The sequence below is a fragment of the Neolamprologus multifasciatus genome, chromosome 18 (assembly GCF_963576455.1).
Source record: "Neolamprologus multifasciatus chromosome 18, fNeoMul1.2, whole genome shotgun sequence".
Taxonomy (NCBI): domain Eukaryota; kingdom Metazoa; phylum Chordata; class Actinopteri; order Cichliformes; family Cichlidae; genus Neolamprologus; species Neolamprologus multifasciatus.
Window position 1 is genome coordinate 29,292,576 of NC_140456.1, and position 22,490 is coordinate 29,315,065.

Consider the following 22,490-nt stretch of genomic DNA (forward strand, 5'->3'; position numbering starts at 1 on the left):
CTATTTTTATCTCTCCGTTCTATTGAGTCGCTTTCTCTCTTTCGCTCCCTCGTTCTCATTGTCTCAGTCCTTACTGTACCCACTGCTCCTCTCCTTTCCTCTCTTTTTTCCTCATCCATTTGGCCTGCGCTCATTTCTCGTCCCATCCGGCATCCCTGCATTTGCTCACTTTATGCTTTCACTTTTCCCCCCTCCCTTTAATGCTCTTGACCCACTCGTCCAATCCCTGCCACTCTCCAGCCTCTATTTCTCCTCTCATCCTCTCATCTCTGTCACCCATCTACATTACAGTACTTCATCCCATTATCTGCCTCTTTTTCCCCAGTTTTTCTTTCTCATTTTCAGAGTGCCATCTCTTTAATTTAGGACTCCATTTTTATCAGAGAATTTGGAACAAGATATGTTTCGGCGCTTTGCATCTCTCCCTCCCTACCACTCTAAAGTCCACTTACGAAGCAGGACCTGGGGCATCTGTGCTTTCAGACCCTCCTCTCTCTCTCACACACACACACACATACACACACACACATAAGCTGACAGATTGACTGATGGCAGGGTTGTGTTCTTATGATGCTGGGTTCACTTGAGTGATGGTGGCTGACTCTGTGTGACAGGATGGGAGAGAGAGAGAGGGGACGAGTGTAGTCCAAAGCCAGCTTAGCAAGCTATTGTGCATCATTATACGTGCGTGAGAGTCAAAAAGCAGTGTGTGCTGTAGGAGCACGCTGAACTTATGCAAATATTGGCGATAGAACATTTCTGATTTTCACCCCGGTGTGTGTTTGTGTGCATGTCTTTTGGGTTTTTTTAACATGCCCTTGTGGCCGAGCCAGAAATACCGCAGGCGGCCGAATCTGGCACTGATCCTCTTCTTGTTCCCTTCAGAGGCAATGCCGCAACACACACGCATACACATTTACACGTACAAGACCCAGAGACACACTTTGATTTGCGCCATCTCGTTTGAAGTGCAAGACCCAGAGCTTGACAGCTTATGATTAATATAAGCCCCCGCCCTCTGCCCTCGCTGCTGCGTGTGCACGCGAACACACAAAGCAGTGGAGAGATGCGTTTGTTGCTCTGTGCGTGTACTGCACACGCGGTCCTCCGCAGTGAGCTTCGGGGGCCAGCCTGCTGGCTAGATCTTTGAACTAGAGCTTTGACACCGTGCCATCACCGCAAGGGCACTTCTGGACTCCCCCAACCCCTCACCCCCCCCCCCAATCATCTTCGCCTTCTAGTCCTTCTCTCACGTTTCTTCCACATCACTTTTAGAGATTGTCGCCTGCTGTCTGCCTGGCTGACCAGATCAAAAAAAAAAAAAAAAGTTGACCATCTCATTTCAGAGGATTTCCTGGGTGGAAAACGAATCTTTCTGCAGCTTTTAGGATTTGTGATTGATCTGCGGAATAGAAGGTTTGCCAGAATGTCACCTTCTATTGTGGGAGGGGGTCAAGGCAAGGTGGGCAGGATTCTGCTTCTGGCTCATCATACTTGACATTAGCGTCACTGCTTGTGCCAGCCGATACTTATTATCTTTATACTTCAGAAACTATTGACTTTCTTTTTGGTTACTTAGGACAACCCATTTATTTATGTGATAGTCGAGGAAGAGGACGGACAGGACCAACAGTAATCTTCTCCATCCATGACTGACAGACGCTCATGTACGATGGTTACAGTTGATGGATACATATATATAAAACATGTATTTTAAAGCCATGCTTTTATTTTGGGTGCTCAAATGCAACTGCATAATGATGAGATACAATTAATTCCCATTTTTGATTCATTTAAATTCACATACAGAGATCAAGCACAGCAGAGCAGCCTTTCTACCCAAAGCACAAAGTGCACCGCACCTGCTACTTGGCTAGAAACACATTCACTCATTCAAACTTCCTGAATCAATAACATTGTTCTTTACTTGCTTTGAGTTGTAAGACAAGTGCTCAGGGGCTGTCTGCGAAGTAAAACACTGAAAAAGATAATACACAAATATTGAATAATCTGACTTGCTGCAGAATACAAGTAGTATAACCTCCTGGCTTTGGTGCAATCAGCTGATAATTTCCTCGTTGCCTGTTATTTCCGGATAAGATGGCATTCACGAGTGGCAGAGGTCGGTATGTGTGCCATGTCAGACTGTTTTAACAAATTTGAGCAAATTTAATGACTTTAGAAGGCTTTAAACATTATTTTTTGTATTATAAATTTCCCTTGTATACCAAGGAAGCAAACAAGAAAGATAAAACAACATTGGTATGGATATCTGTGCATCTCTACTTAACAGTGATTGATTTAAACAGCACCGTAACTCTATAAGATGGTCTCTTATTTGCTTCTATCTTCCACCAGTTATTTTCATTGTTAATCATTCTGCCACATTATCTTCTTTCATTAGATCCCTCGCAATACAATGAAAGCCCAAGGTGATTATCTTCCTTTTTATCCTTACCACCAAGCGCAAACCCAGAGTTATCCACCTTACTACATAATATATTAAAAAAGGGAAAAATGTGAATTTTCAGTTTCTACTTGACAATCAAAATATTTGCCTTTTCTCCCTTTTTTCTCCCACTGATTGACTTTTATTAATCCACAGCTGTTGCTACGGTACTGCTACACCACACGAATTACTAATATGTACACCTGTGAAAATGTCAGCCTCCCGCTAAGCCGTGTGTGACAATTACAGCAGAAGATATAAATTATCATTCAGATTGATATGGGTGACAGCTTTCGGGGCGGTGGGGAGATTGACAGGACTGGCTGCTGCTCAGCTCTGAACGTTGGGCCATTCTGATTAAGCTGTCTAAAATATTAAAGTGAAGCACTTTGAAGTATTACTCTGGAACTCTGACTATTGCTTACTACCGTCTACCGCTTAGTTGCTATCTAGCTACAATATAGCGTGGGCTGTTAAATGATGCAGGAAGCTAACTGAAAGGCTTATTGAGAGTGACAGGCTGTTGTCTCCGTTGCTTTTCGCAAACGGCAAAAAGACTTGAACCTCGCCGACTTTATAAACAATACAGCGCGCTTTTTGACTCTCTTTAAACGCGGTCGATGCGGCGCGCAGACAACCGCTCGTCCAAGTCACACAACACATAATTAGATGGCTCATAAAACCTCAAAACAACAGGGATTTTTTATTTTTTTGTCGAGGATTATTGGGTGTATTTTCCCTTCACTGCTGCACACGTCCCAGCCAAGTAAGCAAAAAATAACCAGAGTATTGATTTGTCTTTAATGATGCCTCGATAGCCTGTAAATGATATAACAAGAGAGGAGAAATCCTATGCAAGAGACTTGCTTCAGCATCGTGGGATCAAATCGGCGCCCATCAGTGAGCCTGCATTATTGATGCCTTTGTTTACATGATGAGACCTTCTGTCAGGTAGCAGGATTTTATAGTGGTGCATCTGTCGTCACGTCACATCACGTCTTCATTATATATATTTGCGTCTCAACTTTTGTCCTTTTTTCCCCCTCCTTCTGTGTGCTTTCCCTCTGGATTTATATGGGAAATTTGTGGAGGAGCTGTGATTGGACTCCTTCTGCAAAGGCCTCTCATCAAGCTTAGTGCAGCCTCTCTTCTCTGTTGGAGCCTGTTATGGATGCCTATATATTTAAGACACAGGGTTGATCTGTGAGATGAGCTTTGCTGGGAGTTGGTGAAGTATGGTGGAGGAGAAGACTTAATTATTTGGAGGGGAAAGTGGTGTCTCTGCCCTTCTATCGCCTCCTCTATCTCCCCTCTCTCTCCCTGTATCTCTTTGTATGTTTCATTTTCTTTCTTCCTCTCACTGCCACTCAGCAGGGCGCCATTAGCCATTCAGCGCAGAGAGGCCTTGAGGAATTGAAAGTGACAGAGCAGAAAAAAGAATAGAAAAACTGAAACAGGAAAGGAGACAGGGGACTTGGGAGAAGGGGGGAGGAGGAGGAGAGAGGGGTGAGGGCAAGAGGAGTTGGAGTGAGGTGTTAGGTGGGAGCAAACCAGGCAGGACACAGTGCCACATTGGGAGATGGGAGGGGGGGTTAGGGATTAAGCAAGAAAATGAACACATTTCCATGGAGATGAAGAGAGAAATCAGAGGAATGAAAGGATGCAAGGGAAGGAATTTTGGACAAGACAATTTGGAAGCTGGCTGAAAAAGAGCATGGAGACAGTGGTCGAGAGTTAGAGACGCGGCTTGGAAGGGCTAGAGACGCGCAGTGCATGCATGCATGTATTGAGTATGCTAATTATGGAATTTCTGAATTATGAATGAGATTAATTGCATAGGCAGATGTGAATTTATTCACATTTTCTTTCTCTTAATTTACCCCAGACACTTTTAAATGGTAATGGCTTTTTTCTGACAAAAGCACAACTCTTTTTTGCTTACTCTTCCTCTCTGTCTTTTTTTTGTCTTCTCGCTGTTATTTCACCAGTATTCTTGCCGGGGCGATGAGGCGTCTGTTGAATAAATACTACTTAGTTCCATCACCACAACTTGGCACGATAAATTGGACTGTGAAATGACTTGCAGTCCCGCCATCATATGTCTTTGACACACATACGCACACGCACGCTCACGCTCACGTGCTGTCGTCATTAGCTCACTAATGTCTAGGGTGCTTAGCATGACTTACGAGCCATTTGGATGAGCTGCGGAGATGATTTGCTCTCTTTATGGGATGTTTGTGCTGTGCTATTTTTTGCCGCGATTTGCATTTTGCATTTCCTGCTGTCTGACAGAAATATAAATGTGTTCTCCCCTCAGGTCCTGGCAACATGGAGACTGTATCTCTTTGCTGTCAAAGTGCCCACCAAGGTAAATGTTCCCCCGCTCTCAGTGGAATTTCATGGCTTTCACTTGCCAGCCTTGATCTCATGGTAATTCGCACAAAACGTGACAAAAAAAAAAAAAAATCAAAGGCTTTTCAGAGCAGGAGAAAAGAGATAACGATGATGACTGCAGTGATGATGTTATAGGATGATAGTAGTAATGATGACAATTGCAATGTAGACAACTAGGGGCAGGTGGGATAAAACTAAAGCAGCAGTTTGAGGATGTAAATATAGTTTTTAGCTTGCAGCCAGCAGCTAAGATGCAGCTGGTCACCTTTGCTACTGGCTGTTTCAACAATACACTGTATATAAAAGATACAACAAACTTCTGGGTCACAAAAGTGAAGCCAGTAGTGCCTTAAACCTGTCTCCCGGAGGTGCCTCATTGGGTCAAAGTCTGTGGGGAAAACAGCCCCACTTCTCACTTCCCACTTAATGATCTCAGTAAACACTTTCCTTATGATTTCTTGATCTTTTAAGTGTCAATAGTCCCCACTGGAGTAAAGCGGAGAATAAAATGGAGTGTACTTCAGGGTACGCTCAACTTGGACGCTTCAAGTTGGTACATTAATAACCAGTGGGTGATGTCCTGGTGGTGCTAATCATCTTTTATCTACAGTTTATGTTTTGAACACCTTGATTGGTTAAAGTAGGAGGACTGTAATGCCTTTTAATAGAGCCAGGTTAGCCATTTGTCCTTGCTTCCACTATTTATGCAAGGCTAACCTAATGCTAATATTTTTCTTTTTGCTAATAATTCAATTCAATTCAATTTTATTTATATAGCGCCAAATCACAACAAAAGTCGCCTCAAAGCGCTTCCTAGATAAAGAGAAAAACCCAACAATCATATGACCCCCTATGAGCAAGCACTTTGGCGACAGTGGGAAGGAAAAACTCCCTTTTAACAGGAAGAAACCTCCGGCAGTACCAGGCTCAGGGAGGGGCGGCCATCTGCTGCGACTGGTTGGGGCGAGAGAAGAAAAACAGGACAAAGACATGCTGTGGAAGAGAGACAGAGGTTAATAACAGATATGATTCAATGCAGAGAGGTCTATAGTGAGTGAGAAAGGTGACTGGAAAGGAAAAACTCAATGCATCATGGGAATCCCCCGGCAGCCTACGTCTATTGCAGCATAACTAAGGGAGGATTCATATACACTGTATATTAAGGTGGATGCAGTCAAGATGGTGCCACCAATTAGTTCTAATTAAGCCCATAAATAGATTTTGATCAGCCATCTTTGTGGGTTTGAAAGTGGATGAGTAAGAAATCGAGCTACATTACACAGCCATTCATCAGTGACTTATAGGAAATCCTAAAAGATAACCCAATTTATTATCTTTATTACTCTGAATGGGACCAAAATTTAATTTAAAATAAATGAGGTTGTGTTCAATAAGACTTGAAACTCATCTGGAAAGTGTTTTCTGATGTCATAAACTTAAAGAGAAATGGGGTTGTTTCAGTTTCTATACTATCAGACTAATGTTTTGCCTCCTGGTGGTCATTATTAAGTAAAATAATTCAGTGGACTTTTGGCTTCACTTTTTTACCCCAAAACGGCTTCCATCTTTAATATACAGTCTGTGATATCACTACAGACATAGGAGTAGTGTCTCATCTAGCATGACTGTAAATACATTTCTTAAAATGTTTTTTTATTAGCCAGTACTAGTAGTGATCCCATTTCAAATTGTATTTGTTTGGCCATAATAATTTCATCATCACAGCACTGTGCACACTAGAAATGATGAGCAGTGAATTGATCAGAAGGGTTGTAAGCAAGTCAACAAATCATCAGGGCGATGATTCTCTCTCACATGCACAGCTGTAGTAAGAATCTGGGGCAGAGATTAGGCTGCTGACCAGCTGATTTGCAGCGGAAACACTTTTGTGCAGGACAAACATAACAGAAAATTCCAAAGGAAGGTATTTAGTCTGAATTTTAGAGTAGATCTATTGAATTGCTGCCAAAGTCGATCAAGATAACAGTTCAAGCTAGATTGGAAGGCATCCACAATGTTGTCAATAATTCCCTTTCTTTCTAACCACTACTTATAGGTGGTGAGTGAGAGCGAACAGTTTCAGATGTAATTTTACTGGTCAGCCTGTGTTTTCTCTGAAGTTTAAGAAGCCTTGGCTTTTTCTTAATTCATGTTTGATTTGTGTGTGTGTGTGTGTGTGTGTGTGTGTGTGTGTGTGTGTGTGTGTGTTTGCTTCCAGCTTCATTTGAGTTTTCCTTTTGAGCAAATTGGCATCATCAGAACTCAGAATCTTCTTTATTCTGTACAATATTTTGTGAACAAAACAAGCTGATGTTAGGTAACATAAGGATTTTGTTTGAGCTTGTGATGCATCTCTGCTTCTCTCAGGTCGAGGTCACCTTCAATTTTTTGGAAATCAGAGCAATGAACACCTACCCAGAACACCAGGTGAGAGCGGCGCTTCCTGCCAACTGTACTGTCGTAGCAGCGTTGACTCTCACGGGATTAAAACTGTCATTGTCAATACAGGTAATCATCGATACAGACAAGACCACCTACTCGCTGAGGCTGCAGACCCAGGAACAGCTGGATCACATGGTCAGCCACATCAACTACGCCCTCTCCAGAGTCTTCAACAACTCAATTTATGCGTAAGCAATGTCAAGCGTCGCCATCCTCGAGCAAAGTGCCGAAGCTTTCTGTTTTTGTGCTTTATGTTGCTGAGCAGCAAAGGCAAGTTGTCCCACGTTAACAGACTTTGACAGTGTGTTGGCAAGTTGGCAGCTTCACTTTAGGATTGCTTTCCTCTTTAACAGCCAAAAATCATTCTTATCTTGCAGTAGTTTCCCTCCAACGCATTTCTTTGTCATTGTAGACTCTTACACCTAGCAATCACTGGGCTTAATTTGCCAGCTGACACTGAGTAGGCTGCTACCGCAAGGCACTGTTTCGTTTTCCCGCTGTTTACGTAGTACTTTCAGTCAGTAGATGCTGTCGCCTCAACCCTGAAGTCAAAAGAAACACATTCTTATGCCGATGAAAATCCTACAGTGGGCACTGAACGTCCTCTACGCTTTAATCTAAAGCGGTAAAGCGCAAAGGATGCACACAATGAAAAGCCCAGACAGAGTGTCTGAAAGTTTTGTCCCGCAGTCATTAGAATGTATGAGGAGGAAAGGAAGGCACAGAGTTTGTTTCCCTCTCTCTTAGTTCTCATCTACAATTTCTGAGAGCACTGGGATTGACTGTGCTCCGCTATTGACCTGCGCAAGGCTATCTCTGCACTTTATCATCGTTCAGAATAGCTCTTTTCCATTAGGGCCGCGGCAGATGATTGCTTCCAGTGAGGACATTTAAAGAGAAATAAAGAAAGGGGAGAGAACACAGGGAGGAACCTTGTGTTGTGGGTTTAATTGTGCGGCCCGGTAACTGATTGGTACACGATGCAGATAGTATCTAGAGAGCGCGCACGTATGCACGCTCTGGGGCGGATGATGATGATTGCGGAGATAAGGCAGGGATTAAGGTCACGGATGTTGTTGGGTGTTGTGTGTGTGATTTTGTTGACAAATGCGATTAAGGATGGTGTGTGTTGAATTCCACAGTGTAACGGTGTAATCCTATCAAAAAGCCAAAGCAGGTACAGCCGCAGTACTATGTGTGAACACAGTATTTGCTTTCTGATCCATCCATACACGCTCTGCTTACTTGTTGTTTCTTTCTGATGCAAATAAGGCAGAAAGGTAGAAAAGGTGGATGAGCTATGTTTTGCAGGAGTTCATTTGAGATCTCAATGTTTACGTCAAATTCCCTTTTAATGTCCTAATTTCACTGGACGTTGTGTAAGGATGTATCATTATGATACCTACCAGGGTGTGAGCCTGCTGGGAATAAGGGTTATACTCATTCATTCGAACCTTGGTGCATCCTTGTGTGTTTGTATAGTCTCTTGGGCACTACAGTACTCCACTTAAGCCACTGGGAGTTCAATGTCTTGCTTAAGGACTCTTTAGCAACAGCACCAAAGGAAAGAAGTATAATATTTAGAATGTACTTTTCCTGATACCAGAGGCCTTCTCATTACAAAAAATACTCATTAATAATTCAGCCGTGTGCCTCTCTCCATAAAATATAGATGACAAATATACTTATTAGCTATTGTTGCAGCGGGGTTCGTGGATTTATAGTGAACCATCTCAATGGGCCACATACAGCCCACTTTGATCAAAGAAACTCTCATTTCACATCAGATTAAAGATAACTACTTAACTAACTATACTTTTAATGCTATAGGTGTTTAACTAAGAGGTTTACCTTAATTACTTTTGTGTAGTACGAATAGCAGGGAAGTTCTAAAACTTGTGAAAATACAGTTGAAAGTTTAAAACCTATGCCTGCCTTTAAATTTCCAGAGGTGTCAGGAGATTGGAATCTTAGCTGGGCAGATACTGGCCCCTGGGCCTTATGTTTGACAAGGTTGGCTCTAACTCTGTGGGAAGGTGGAGCTTATACCAGTTGACATGTTACCAGTCTATTACAGGAAGACAAATGATAATTCACGCTCACAATCACATTAATGGCCACTTAGCATCACCAATTAGCTAAATGTGCATGTCTCTGGACTGTGAGGGGAAGCCGGAGGACTGGGAGAGATGCATGTAAACAAACAGTACCCAGCCTGCTGATGGATTTAAACCCACCACTGTTCTGCCCTATAATAAGGCAAATCTCATTTTTATCTGGGTGCCATTGTTGCTGGTTAATCTGACAGGGAGAAACCTGAATCAGCTCAATCTAATAAAAAGAAATCCTAGCTAAAATGAAAGGTTCGGCTATTTTCACTTTATGTGCGTTCTGCAGCAGGCGTCTTTATTTAGTCAGAGGTTGTTTTGTCGTAGATTACACCACAGGATGCCTAACACATGGACTTATTGCCTTTAACAGCTGAGTTTGTTGGCTGCACACTAGCTGAATGTCCTGTCCCTGCTCACACATTTCCTGGCTTATCTCTACTGCATTATATGAATAAAGGCCAGACTAGACTATGGTTTAGAGGACTGCCATGAATGTAAGTCTCCTGCTTAAATTATGATTCACATCAAATGAGCTTTTCAGTCAGATCAATTACAATTTTGTTTTAGTACAAATGTACAGTTGTTGATTGAATGCAGTACATACAATTACAATTATTAATTATTTAATAAGCATTTCACACATTAAGCTTCTTTTCTTATTGTCAGTTGAAATTGAAATTGTTTTTTCACATCTTCCCCCACAAAGAGGATAGAATTTTAAACACTGGATAACAGTTTAGTCAACTGCAATCAATAAATTTACATATTAAATGAATATAATTCCATTCAACTTCAGATGTACCTTGTGTTTCATTCAAATCTGCACATGATGGCCTGGGAAGATGTTGGACATGGCAAGCATTAAACTGGCTGAACATCTGCACTTTGGCGTCATCATTGCCAGCACGAGCTAGCTCTGAATCTCCTCCCTCTCTTTGTTTCAGCCCTCCTATTTGTCGAGCAGAGGGAGAAATGCCCGATGGGAGTCACAAGTTTTCACCAAACTCTGAGTCATCATTAGAGCCCCAGAAAACCTGCGGTGAGAGCCCTGCTACCTTTCTAACCACATCTCACACGCACATTCATACATGCAGCACTTCAGAGTCCATTCACACGCTGACTCAGTAGCTCACACCAAACCATTTCGGAGACTTGTCCATAAGTGGGTCAGAAGACCAAAGTTACTGGATGCACTTGCTTTCTGCTAGTAATCCTATTAATCTACAAGAAGAGCTCCTTCATGGTTCTGTACTTTCATCTCACCTCAATATTTACAGCTAATCTCTCCCTCTCAGCTGACTATCTCTGTCTCACTCTTTTCGACTCCCTCTTTCATCTCTGGCCTGCACCCTCTCCCCTTTTCGTTTCTCCATGTCTCCTCCGCTACTTCATTCTATCCTTGCCATTTCCGATCTGTCACGGTCTAGTTTGAATTGACTTGTTGTCCTCTCCTTCGTATTTTCAGGAGGTTTTTCTGAGACTTATGCAGCTCTTTGCGATTACAACGGTATTGGCTGCAAAGAAGAAGTGCAGTGGGTGAGGAAAGCATACTCGCAGAACAAATCCACTTGTGTTTGTTGTCTATATTACCTTTTGTAGATTGCTGTTCTTTGTAGAGTGGAAAATATATTTTTCATGATACTGTCTCATATCTATCTCAAACTCTGTATGTTATTGTTTGTTTCCCTCCTCTCTGTTCCAGGATGTTGACACAATCTATCACTCTCAGGACAACAGGGAGTTCAACTTACTGGATTTCAGCCACCTCGACAGCAGGTGAGGTAGTTTACTGACATTGTGGCCCTGCCTAGTCTTAGTACAGTGTGGGAGCTCGCACTGATTTGAACAGCTCAATTAACTAACAAAGTTAGTTGCAGAGAGCAAATGGACACATTAACACAAACTCATTGTATTTGATATTCATTAGTTCTGCTGGAGTCAGTCTTTGGCAGATGTATGTAACCCACAGACATCAGCCAGGCGTTTGGCACGCTCCCTCGCACTGCTTTGCCAGAATCGGTCTGCAGCCACCTTTCTTTTCCTACTGATTTAGTGGGTCTTTTTCTTCCTTTCCAGTCTGATATGGAATACCCGTCAAGCTACATTTCTGCACAAGTCAAGGCCGTTCTACTGAACGGCTCAGTATAGGTGTAGTTCTACACCAAGTTTTGCGTATGAGTGTGCAAAATCATTTCATTTGAAAAGATTCTCACAGGGATCGCTTAGTTCCCAGATGGTTCCCACATACATGTGCTTCACGTGATCAAGTTAGAGGCAAGTACAGAGAAACTTTTGCCAGTTCAACAGAGGAAGGCTTTCTAGGGTGAAAGTCAGCAAAATCATTTTTCAAGTGAAGGGCAGCAGATTTTGAGCTATTTATGGCCTGCAATTTTACCCGCTAGCCATCCAATTCACAGGTCTACGGAAACCACATTGTTTTATGGGCACGGATCTTTTGAAATGAAATAAGATATAGACCCTTTTTTTCCTTCTTTCTTTACTCTTCACCTAATCAGAGTTGAAGTGGGAGGTTTTACAGAATTATCCATTTGCTCCTGCTGGAGTTCAGGGTTACAGTTCTCCAATTGGTCTCTGGATGACAGCTTACAAAATCATCTCCTCGTGTAGAGAATAAAAAAGTTTGTATCAGCTCAACCAAATTCTTCCCTGCTCTCGAGGCCCAGTTTGACCTTTTCATTCTGTCAACATAGAGAAGAGGGAAAAAGGAGACATTATTACCAACATGCGTGAACTGATTTATGGCTCTGAACTGTAGAAGATAAGAAAACTGCATAAATTGATTATGGGTCCAGAATTACCGTCTCACTGGGTTTAGGTGTGTTGTAAACAAATGTAATAAAGCGGTCGGCGGGGAATTGAAAGTCAAAACTCAGCACTTAAAACTAATGCTGATTTTATATCCCAGTGCTCTGGAGTAAAGACCAAAAACAATAAAAACACATCTGTGTTCTTGGGCTTTATGAGTGCCTTGTAGTTTTGGAAGAGGTCTGCATTTTATTTTGCACCACGGTGGGCTGTTTTTTTTTTCTCTGTGTGTCTCTTCAGCTGTCACTGTTCATCATTTCTTACACGAGAGCGGCTATTTGTCTAACAAGACCCTCCATGGTTAAAATTTTGAGTGCACTACTCTTCTGTTGACTCTCTGGCTCCCTTTCCCTCCTGTGCTTCTGTTGGGTTTTGTTAGAAGTTTGCTAAGATCTTAGATGATGTGGAATGAAACACCTTCAGAGGCAGAATCCACAACTCTAAGATGCCATGTGTGCTCTCCTCTACTTCCCTGCTGGTACCTTTTTTTTGTCTGTGTGTGCGTCTACTTTTTCAGACGTATAGTGTCGGAGCGCAGAACTTGCCCAACTGATGCGATCATAAAAAGATTTGACAGCTGACATGCAAAAGCAGAATTCAGACGAGCTTATTTTTGTTTCAAGATTCATTTATTTATTTGTTTTGTCCTTAAAAAGCCCAGAGGTGTATGTATGGTTTCTACTTTCTTGTGTAGCAACAGCACTTCTGACTTAGAAAACATATTCACATTTAAAAACGTAGATCTCATCACAGGAGTGAAACCTTGCTATGGTGGTAAATCAAAAATCCATTCATAGAAACATGATTGCAGCAGAGGCTCATGAATATATTAATGTCTTTCGCATTGAGAGCACAAATCGCTGCCTTTCTGTTGTTTTTGTTGTTGTTTGTTTGTCTTTTGTACAATTTCTTCACATTCATTGTGATAAAGTGGGAGCTGCCTGCCTGTACTGTTTTTCAAGATCTTCCTTCAGCATATTGTTCCCATGAGCCCACAATCACATGCTCAAGAGTCTGACTCTCTCCAACCCGTATCAAATCACGGCTGATAAAGGAAGCGAAGAATATCACCAAAAAAATAAATAAATAAATGCAGGAAATAATCAAGAAAGTCTGTAAAATGGCCACACAAACGATGTAAGAATGGGTTGTTCCATGATCATGTGCCAGAGGCTATTTGTGGTGCATTACTCTCTTCCTCCCTTCCTTGTCCTTTCACATTTCTATTCCCTCCATCTCCCCCGATTGATCTCATCTACCGTTACCGCGAGCGACAGGGCGATGCTTTTTCTGCTGACTGCTGTCTGTCCAAACACAGACTGTGCTCACTCGTGTTGACTGAAAACGGACACCTTTTTTCAGGGCCCGTCTCGTCCTCGTCATCTTTGCTTCCTGTATTGGCTCCCCATTCGTTCTCCTCGGCTGAGTCGCTGTCACTCTGGGTTCTGTGTGTCTACTGCAAAGTCACAAATAGGTGGAGTGTGTGTGAATTTGGGTAGAGATTCTGTGGTTTCATACAGTTGCTTGTTTGGCGAGTGAGAGAGACAGAGAGAGAAAAAAATTGTTACGCCTTGCTGACTCAAGAACATGTAGAGGCACCTCTTGGATTGACAGTCCACCCTCTGTGTGCATACACACATGCTAATAAGCGCTTGTCTATGTAGAGTGTCCAGCTGCTTTCAAACTTTCTGACTGGTTTAATTTTTCCTGTTACTAAAGTTGGACTCCATAACAAGCCGGGCCATCTGCCCCACCTGTCACTATTACTGGATCTGAGTTGTGTTTAGAACGGAGTTAAACTGTAACTTTGATTCATTGCAATGCAGCACATTCATATGCTTTGAATGGAGCTTTCTTCCTGCTAGAGCGGCTGATAGCATTTGCTTGATTTTTGCAGCACTTAGAAGGCTTTTAATTTTATTATGGTTCAAATAGTTACTGTCAAGATGTCAGTCAAGATGATGCTAACGCTATCAGACAGTTAGCCTAGATTAACCACTCAGACTCTGTTGAAAGGTCACTTAGCACCTGTAATGCTGATAAATGACCTTATAGAGTATTTTCATTAATATATTGTTTGGCAAGTAAAAACCAAGCTGTCAACAACTTACATGATCATTATAGGAAAAGGCACTATTTTCACCTGCAGATAATCATATGAGATGGTGTTGTTATTTTACTACATTGGCGATAGATGGAGATAGAAATAAAATGTACAATTTCTGTAGAAGCCTGTGAGACACTTCATTGCTGTGTTTCCTCACTACAAAGTCTGTTCTTTCACGGTGAAAGGGACACCTTCTAAGGAATTTTGATCGTCAGTTTGATGCCCAGCCAAGATTTGGTTATTTTAAAAATCCACATCCAAATAATAGATTTTCATAATTATTTATGTTCTGTTAGCCGCTGCTTGGTTGTTGTGCTTATGGTTTCCCAAACATGTGTGTTGCCAACAAGGAAGATGCGGAGTGCCCTCTGATGGGCAAACTATGCGACATCAACTCCAATAAAATGGTTGAAGGGCATTTCTTGTATCTATTGTTTACTTTACTTTTGAAATTTTCATGTATTTGACGTTAAAAATGCTTACACTGATAGATCGGTAAATTATCAGCCGATAACACCGATGTACGATAAATGTGATAGGTCGATCAAGAGTTTTCAATCTTGGTACTTTATTAGTCTTCCTTCATCAGAATCAGAATCGTGTTTATTGGCCAAGTATATGTGCAGACACATACAAGGAATTTGGTTCCGGTAGATGGTGGCTCTCAAGCACAGCAATGTAAATTACACAAAGCTGTGTAAACCAACTATAAATAACTAATCTAAACTTATATACATAAAATACAGAAATGAATGAGGTGGAATGAATACTGGAATGAATACTTAGTGTTGCAGTCTGGCAGTGGGAGCAGTGTGACAGGTCAACTGTTTAGAAGGGGGATGGCGAGGGGAAAGAAACTGTTCCTATGTCGGGTGGTCCTGGTCTGCAGGCTTCTGTACCGTCTGCCAGAGGGCAGCAGATCAAAAAGTCTGTGTCCAGGGTGTGAGGGGTCTGTGATGATTTTCCCTGCCCATTTCCTGGTTCTTGAGAGGTACAGATCCTGGATGGAGGGCAGGGGGGCGCCGATGATCCTTTCTGCTGCCCGTACAGTCCGCTGCAGTCTGCTCCTGTCCTGTTTAGTGGCTGCTCCATAACAGACTGTGACGGAGGAGCACAGGACAGACTCAATGACTGCAGTGTAGAACTGGATTAGCAGCTCCTGTGGAAGACTGTACTTCCCCAGTTGTCTCAGGAAGTACATGATAGTGATGCACTTATCTCTTTGCAAGAAAACAATTAAGCATACAGTACTTTGCAAAAGTCTTGAGCTATCCTCTTTTTCTTTATATTTTGCTAAGAATGGGAAATAGTGCAGGAGGAGGAGGCATGAACTCTCCTAGGTAGCTTTCATGTAATTAGTAAGGAGTCTTTAGGAATAGTTCTCCGGGCTTCTTGAAGGACATTCAAAGCGCTTCTTTGGAGGTTGTTTGCCTTTGGTTCTGTTCTCTGTCAAGATGCTTCACTGCTTCAGTAATGTTGAGATTTGGGCTCTGGAGAGACCAATGATGAATGAAGCTGTTGCAGTCAGATTCATTGGTCAGTGTTAAGCAACTTAACAAACAAAAAATAGTCTTCTGAAAATGGTCAGATTCAAGTGTCAGGTATAAATGAAAATCTTACAATGTCTTAAGACAAACTTTTAATAAAACCAGGAAAACTATTTCTTAAGACCAGTTTCATGAAATTTCACAAAAAAATCTGGCTTTTTGGAAACAAAACAGGAAATGAGGGGTGATCATGTTTAGAATGATTTACACAATGCAGACTCAAGGCACAGAATTAAAGAACAGAAAACAAACATTTATTAAGGCCAGGCAGACAGTTCAAAGGCAGGTGAAAACCATAAATCCAAACTGGAGATCCATGAGGGAAAACAGAGGCATGTAAACAGTAAGATGCAACAAAGCCCTTAGGGTAGACAAAGGCTATAAATACACTGTACATAACTAGGGTAATGGGAAACACTGGGGTACACAGCTGGAACTAATTGGGGAAACCAAGACAAGGGAAGCAAAACTAAATACAGCACACATGAAACAAGACACTATCAAAATAAAACAGGAAGTAACTGAAAATAGGAACATTAACACAGTGAAGGAGACTTAAGAAGACCCGGAGAGTATGGGGGAGGCAGGATAAACTGAAGGAAGAAATGCAATATTAACAAACTATAACCCTGAACAGAAACTAGACAGCAAAACTAATAGCACTCTGTGGCTATAAATAATACATTTATAGTTTAAATAATAAATAATGATACATAATAATATAGTGCAAATAACAAACCCCGACCAGCAAAAGGAATAACACAAAATCTCTGAATAATACATGAAAAGTAAACCAAGAACCAGGATAAAATGAACAACCAACAGAACTAGAAAGTGCAAAATTAAAAAACACTGCCTCTAAAATCCAGGACCATGACACAGCCTGACATGTTTTAAGAAAAATAAGGGCAATTTTCAACTGTGTCTAATTTTTTTCCACTTTCTGCCAATTTATTTTCATTATAAAGTAATGTGACTGTTGTAAATCAAGGAAATGTGCATACACAGCTTCTTAGCTTAATTACCTACTTTGTGTGGTATGCAGGTTGCGGGTACGAAAGAAGGCTGTAAAACTGACAAAAAATCAGACCTCTGCCTAGATAAAATTAATAGTTTTGGACAAGCAATTCTATGACATGATCCGTTCTTCACAGCCTGCAACACAATGCTTAATGGTCCAGAAATTATGGCTTCCTCCCCTGCAACCCACTGAGTCAAATTGGACCCTTTGGCCTGCTAGTTCTGGCCCACAGTCTGTATGTTTGACATCTATGTGCTCCAATTATATTCTCTAAAGTGCACCCAGTAACAAGAACCTAATATTTTCCAACTATGCTTGTGGAAGAACTGTATACAGTTAATTCCACACATTTCTGGGCACATTTTTGTAGTTATTTTAGCCATTTACCAGAACATGAAGTTATAGTTATGAGTTATTGAGTATGAATATTTGCTTAAAGTGCACATGTTCTCTGTCTTTTAACAGAAATACTGCATGCAGCATTGAAGAGTTATAGCCATTTTTCATTTCAGGCACTTAGATGTAATTGGACAAATTACCATAATCATAAATTAAACTGTTATTTTAATGCTTTATTGACAATTCCTTGCAGGTAATAGCTGCTTAAAATCTGGGACCCGTTGACATCACAAAACTATGGATTTGCGATGCTTGATCAGGCCTTTACTTAAGCTGTCTTCAGTTGTTGTTTGTTCTTGCTTCCTTGTGTTTTTGTTTTTCCTTCATTGTAATCGATGCTTGATTGGGTTAAGATGAGTTGATTGACTGGCCTTTGCATAATTGCCCATCATGACCTTTAAAAACCCTTCTTGGTAGTTCTTGCAGTGTTTGTCTGTCTATACTGTGAATCGCTGTCCAGATAACTTTGCTGCACTTGGCTGAATCCAAGCAGAAGTTTTAACTCTCCTCCTCACAGTTTACTCATCTGTTAACATCGTCAGTTAACACTAGTGACCCAGAGCCATGATAGACCACACATGCCCACGTATCACACTTTCTTCAGTGTGTTTTCTAGGGGTTGTAATATGCCTCAGTTCATGAGCCCTCTCCATGCTTTTCTCTTTCCTTCAGTCATTTTGCCACAGGCAATCATTTCATCTGTGCAAAGGAGCCAGTTTCAGAGCCGGTCTGGCTTTGTCAGATGTTTTTTGTCAAACTCTTATCTGACCTTTCTGTTCTGAAGGCTAGATATTCTGAATGGATTTTTCTTTGCTATGGAAAGGATCCTCCTGTCAAGCACCACTATTGTCTTCAGTGGAGTTCAGCCTTTCCTGTGGACAAATACAAGTTTATCAGTGTGTGTGTATATATGTAAACCTAATTATTATATATTATCCAGTCCTTAAAATCCACTCTTGCCTTTACCCAAAACTGATTTCACAGATAGAAGTGTGTAGTCGATAGGACAGGACTATCTGTAAAACAATCATCTGATCAAACTTGAACACTCTTTAATTTTGTTTTAATGTATCGAATTTGGCAACAGGACAATAAAAAACAACAACAAAAGTGACAGTAATTGTGATCAAAGCTAAGCAGTAGGAAGAGCAGGTATATTCATTTAAAGAGACCACCTCAGCCTTATTGATATTGTACAAGTTGCATAAAACAAATTTCAAGTTGCTGTATTTTCCAATTTACATATCCATATCAAAAATGATAAAACCCATAAATAAATAAATAAATCATGAACAACAATAGCTCTTAACCTGCGATGCCTTAAAAAAGCTTCGTATAGAATCTGATATATTTGAAAAGTCTAACTGTTTAACGTATTTGTGAAAAAGGTCCCACATCATGTTAGATTTCTGTCTGAAGGCCCTTGGTTTTTCAAAGTAGAGCAGATCCAACACATACTAACAGCTTCTCTTATCCATTGAATATGTAGGGGAGCTATGGGAGATTTTTGCTTAAGTTGTGTTTTACATTTAGGCAGTAAAGTAGCAAAGGCAGTATAAAAAACCACAATCCATTAGAGCATTAGGTTCAACTGGTTTCCAGTGATATTTGATCGGGATCTAAAATTTCTTCCCAGAAGTGCTGCAAAACCGTGCAAGATCAAAACATGAATGTGATTTTCCTGGGACTTGACAACACCTGTCACAAGTTAGGTTTGTCTTCATAAAATTGAGAAATGTTAAACTTTGTAATAAACGTAGGCGGTGCATGCTTTTAAATTGAGTTAATCCAAAAAGATGATTTATGTGCATTATGAAGGGCATGTTTTGAAAGATTTCAGGGAAACCAGATGAAAGGAAGGATTCTGAGAATAAATACAGTATATGAAATCATTCCTTTCTAGTTCAAGTATCGAAAACCTGGACACTATGGGAATGTTTTGCTCATAAAGCTACAGATTTGTAAATATCTATCTGTTTAGGTTATCCAAGTTTATCAGTCAACTGATGGAAAGGGGCAAACGTTTTATTAATATAGAGATATTTAAATGAGGTTGGGCCAAGGTTGAAATGATTCATCTGTTAAAGATGGACGAAAGACATGATTTACAGTTACAGGAGCAGATATTGAATATGTTTGGCTATGAAAACTGTGCTTGGATTGCCTCCAGATTCCCAGCCTTATTATACTAACGACAATAATGTCTTTAATATACTCAAAAAAGGAACTTTTCATGGAGTGAGCTGAGGCTGACAGAGATACCAACTCACGAGAAGCAGCTTCCATTGTAAGCCAGAATGATGACAGCCAAAATGAGTCAGATTGCAATCAGAATTGAGTTATTCTTAAATTATTAGTCCAATAATAAAATTTAATATTTGGTAAACCCATAACTCCCAATTTTTTAAAACTGTTTGTAAAAATTGCTGTCTAACCTGTGGTGTGTTTTTATTTCAAATGGAGTCCTTGATAGCAGATCACGAAATGCTCAAAATACAGTATTTATGTGCATTTATACTTCATTTTCCTTTTTGGTTAGTGAGGAAGAATAGTCCTGGCAGGCGTAAGACAGCTAAAGTAGAGGGGTTCCTTTGACACCTTTCTCTGTGATTGCTCCAACTGTATCTTGGTAATCCTGTTTTTCACACTTTATTTCCTCTTCACTGGTTAGAAAAGTAGTCTCTGAAATGTTATTGTTAAAGGAAAAAGCTTCGGGGGGTTTCTATTCCTGACCCGTATGCAGGAAAATCGGTCAAGTATCCATGTTGATATTGATGTGCATTTTCCCCAGAGCACTGTAAGAAATAACTGTTGACTGGCCACTCTGCTCTCTTGCCTCTAATTCCTTCTTGCTGCAGATGACTGAAGTTTGAAAGGGAGAAAGTTTCCCTGTCCTAAACCTAAAATGACCCAATTAAGGACATAAACTGCAGCAGATTGACCCACTGTGCCACCGCGTCCGCACGTACCAGTACAAATTGACACATAAACACCAACACGCTGCACGACTGAGCTGGATCATAGAGGTCAATTACATGTCCTGCTGTCAAAACATGAATCAGACAGTGCTGATGAATCTTGACGTGTGCATCATCTGCTCGCTTGCACAGACTTGGCCGTGTTTGTCAGAATGGACTGGTCTGACGGCTGTCATGAAAAAAGAACACAGCCTGTAGCCATTTTATTCCTCTGAGATAAACTGTAATGTCCTGGTTACTGCAACAGAAACATCCTTGGTCCGATTACACTCTTTCCTCCTCCTTTTCCCCCCCTTTCACTCTGTGTTTTCCTCCGTATCATCCTTTCTTCGTCTTTCCCTGTGTGTATTCGCTTTCTCTGTGCCTCCCTTCTCTCTGTGTTGCTGCTTGTTTGTCAGATGATGTATAGCAGGTGTAGCAGCAGTACGGCCATAGTTGGACCTTGGAGGATTCTAAATAACACCCTCTCTCGCTCTCTCTGTTCTCTCACTTTCTCCCTCCCAAACGCATGCACAGGATCATCTGTGGGCTCTATGTCTGGGTGTACAGTAGTGGATGTAGCAGTGTTTGAGGTCTGTAGCTGGGATCAGAGTGTGGCTTTATTGAATAATCCACTGACCCGGCCATCGATCTTTACATCTCTCTCTCCTTTCCTTTTTTTCCATTTCACTCTGCTTCTTCTCCTCAGCAGGACTGCAGTATCAGTCATCTTTTAGAAAGCAGCCCTGCCCGTACTGTTCTCCCTGTCACAATGATAAACTGCTTTTTGCCAAATGCAGAGCATAGAATAAGTTTGGCCTGAGATAATGCAAATTTATAGATCAATGGGATCAAATGGTTTTGAGCAGATGGAGTTTGCTAATTTAAAGTTTTGTATTTTATCTGTCTTCTTTTTTCCAGGGACTTGGCAGTGATTGTGGCATCCATTGCCTACAACACCTGGTTCACCAAGCTGTACTGCAAAGACATGCGCATAGTAAATATCTTTTTTTTTAATCTCCCTCACTTATGAACTGTCTCCCCAGATGTAGACAAACAATGTTTGTAAATGTAAATGTTTGCTTCTTGTGTTGTCTATTGATCTATTATTTTATTAAATCAGCTTGTCTCTTTGGCGATTTTAGAAAATTGTAATTTCTTTGTGTTTCTCAAAACACTTAATAGTTACCATGCTAACACTAAATTGTCGGAGCATTAGTCAGGAGCTTCACGGAGTGATCTGGGTCCTAAACTCCATCTTCTTCAGGTCCCAAAGTCAAACGAACACTGTGGCGTCACTGAGAGTTAAAAACTGTCCTTCATCTTTAATAAAATGATCAGCGTTGCTGCTTTACCAGGTGTAACAATTAAGTTTAACATCCAGGCATGAAAACAGAATCTATTAAATTTAACGGAGTTAGAAGTTAGCAGGAAGTTAGCTCGCTAGTTTCCACCTAAACTTGATATACCATGTTCTGACTGAGAGATTTCTGAAAAAATTAAAACCTACAGCTCTGTTATCACTTCCAACATAAATGAAGACAGGAAACTAAACAGCAGTGACGTTTGTAGTGTTACTGAAGTTGGACTAGCTGGTATATACTGATGTGCTACGTGATCGCTAGCGACACAGCTATGTTAGCATAACATAAACACAGTGAAGCTGGAGGATGAATATTAACTTTTTTCCACTCGATGAAAGTTAACGTGATGGTTAGGGACAAATACAATCATGTGGCAGGATGCTTTAAACGGACCAAACGTCAGTTAGGAGAACAACTGAGATAATCCATCCACAATACGAGGTTAGTCATTAATATACTGCAACAACATGGGAATAGAGTGGCTGTGAGAGAGTTCAGCATTAATGAATCAATGGTAGGGAAGTGGAGGAAGTAAGAAGAATGAGCTGAGTAAAGTTTGACTTATCTGACTGTTTTGTTTCGCTTAATGCACCTTATAATGCGATGTGTCTTATGGTCCAAAGAATATGGTAATTTATTGAAACTTTATCATAGAGTTAACTCTTCTTTTTAGTCTCAACAAAAATGAAATGGTAGTTATGCTCATTATAATTAAGACACTGATTGATTTTGTGCCTATTCGAAGGCATTGTGTGTAAAACCAATATTTTAAATAAATGAGTTGATCCTGGTTTTGGATCATTAGACAAAAAGTAATTTGTAGAATAGAGCATCAAGGGTTTTAGGAAACTATCATGGGCTTTTTTTTTT

General features: G+C 40.8%; 1 protein-coding gene and 1 long non-coding RNA gene across 9 annotated transcripts in view; both read left to right on the top strand.

The window, feature by feature from the left end:
• Positions 1 to 22,490, top strand: part of carmil3 (capping protein regulator and myosin 1 linker 3) — a 97,187-nt gene that overhangs the window by 13,190 nt on the left and 61,507 nt on the right. For all 8 annotated transcript variants that reach the window (XM_085139876.1, XM_085139879.1, XM_085139877.1 and 5 more), the window contains exons 3-9: positions 4,770 to 4,820; positions 7,214 to 7,273; positions 7,355 to 7,476; positions 10,344 to 10,438; positions 10,865 to 10,935; positions 11,102 to 11,175; positions 21,178 to 21,253. In XM_085139876.1, the coding sequence (XP_084996002.1) occupies positions 4,770 to 4,820; positions 7,214 to 7,273; positions 7,355 to 7,476; positions 10,344 to 10,438; positions 10,865 to 10,935; positions 11,102 to 11,175; positions 21,178 to 21,253 (549 nt within the window). The remainder of the gene's footprint in view (positions 1 to 4,769; positions 4,821 to 7,213; positions 7,274 to 7,354; positions 7,477 to 10,343; positions 10,439 to 10,864; positions 10,936 to 11,101; positions 11,176 to 21,177; positions 21,254 to 22,490) is intronic.
• On the top strand, positions 11,182 to 19,271 carry LOC146498326 (uncharacterized). Its single transcript, XR_014870531.1, has 2 exons — positions 11,182 to 14,976; positions 15,026 to 19,271. It is a non-coding gene; the product is annotated as an uncharacterized LOC146498326 (long non-coding RNA).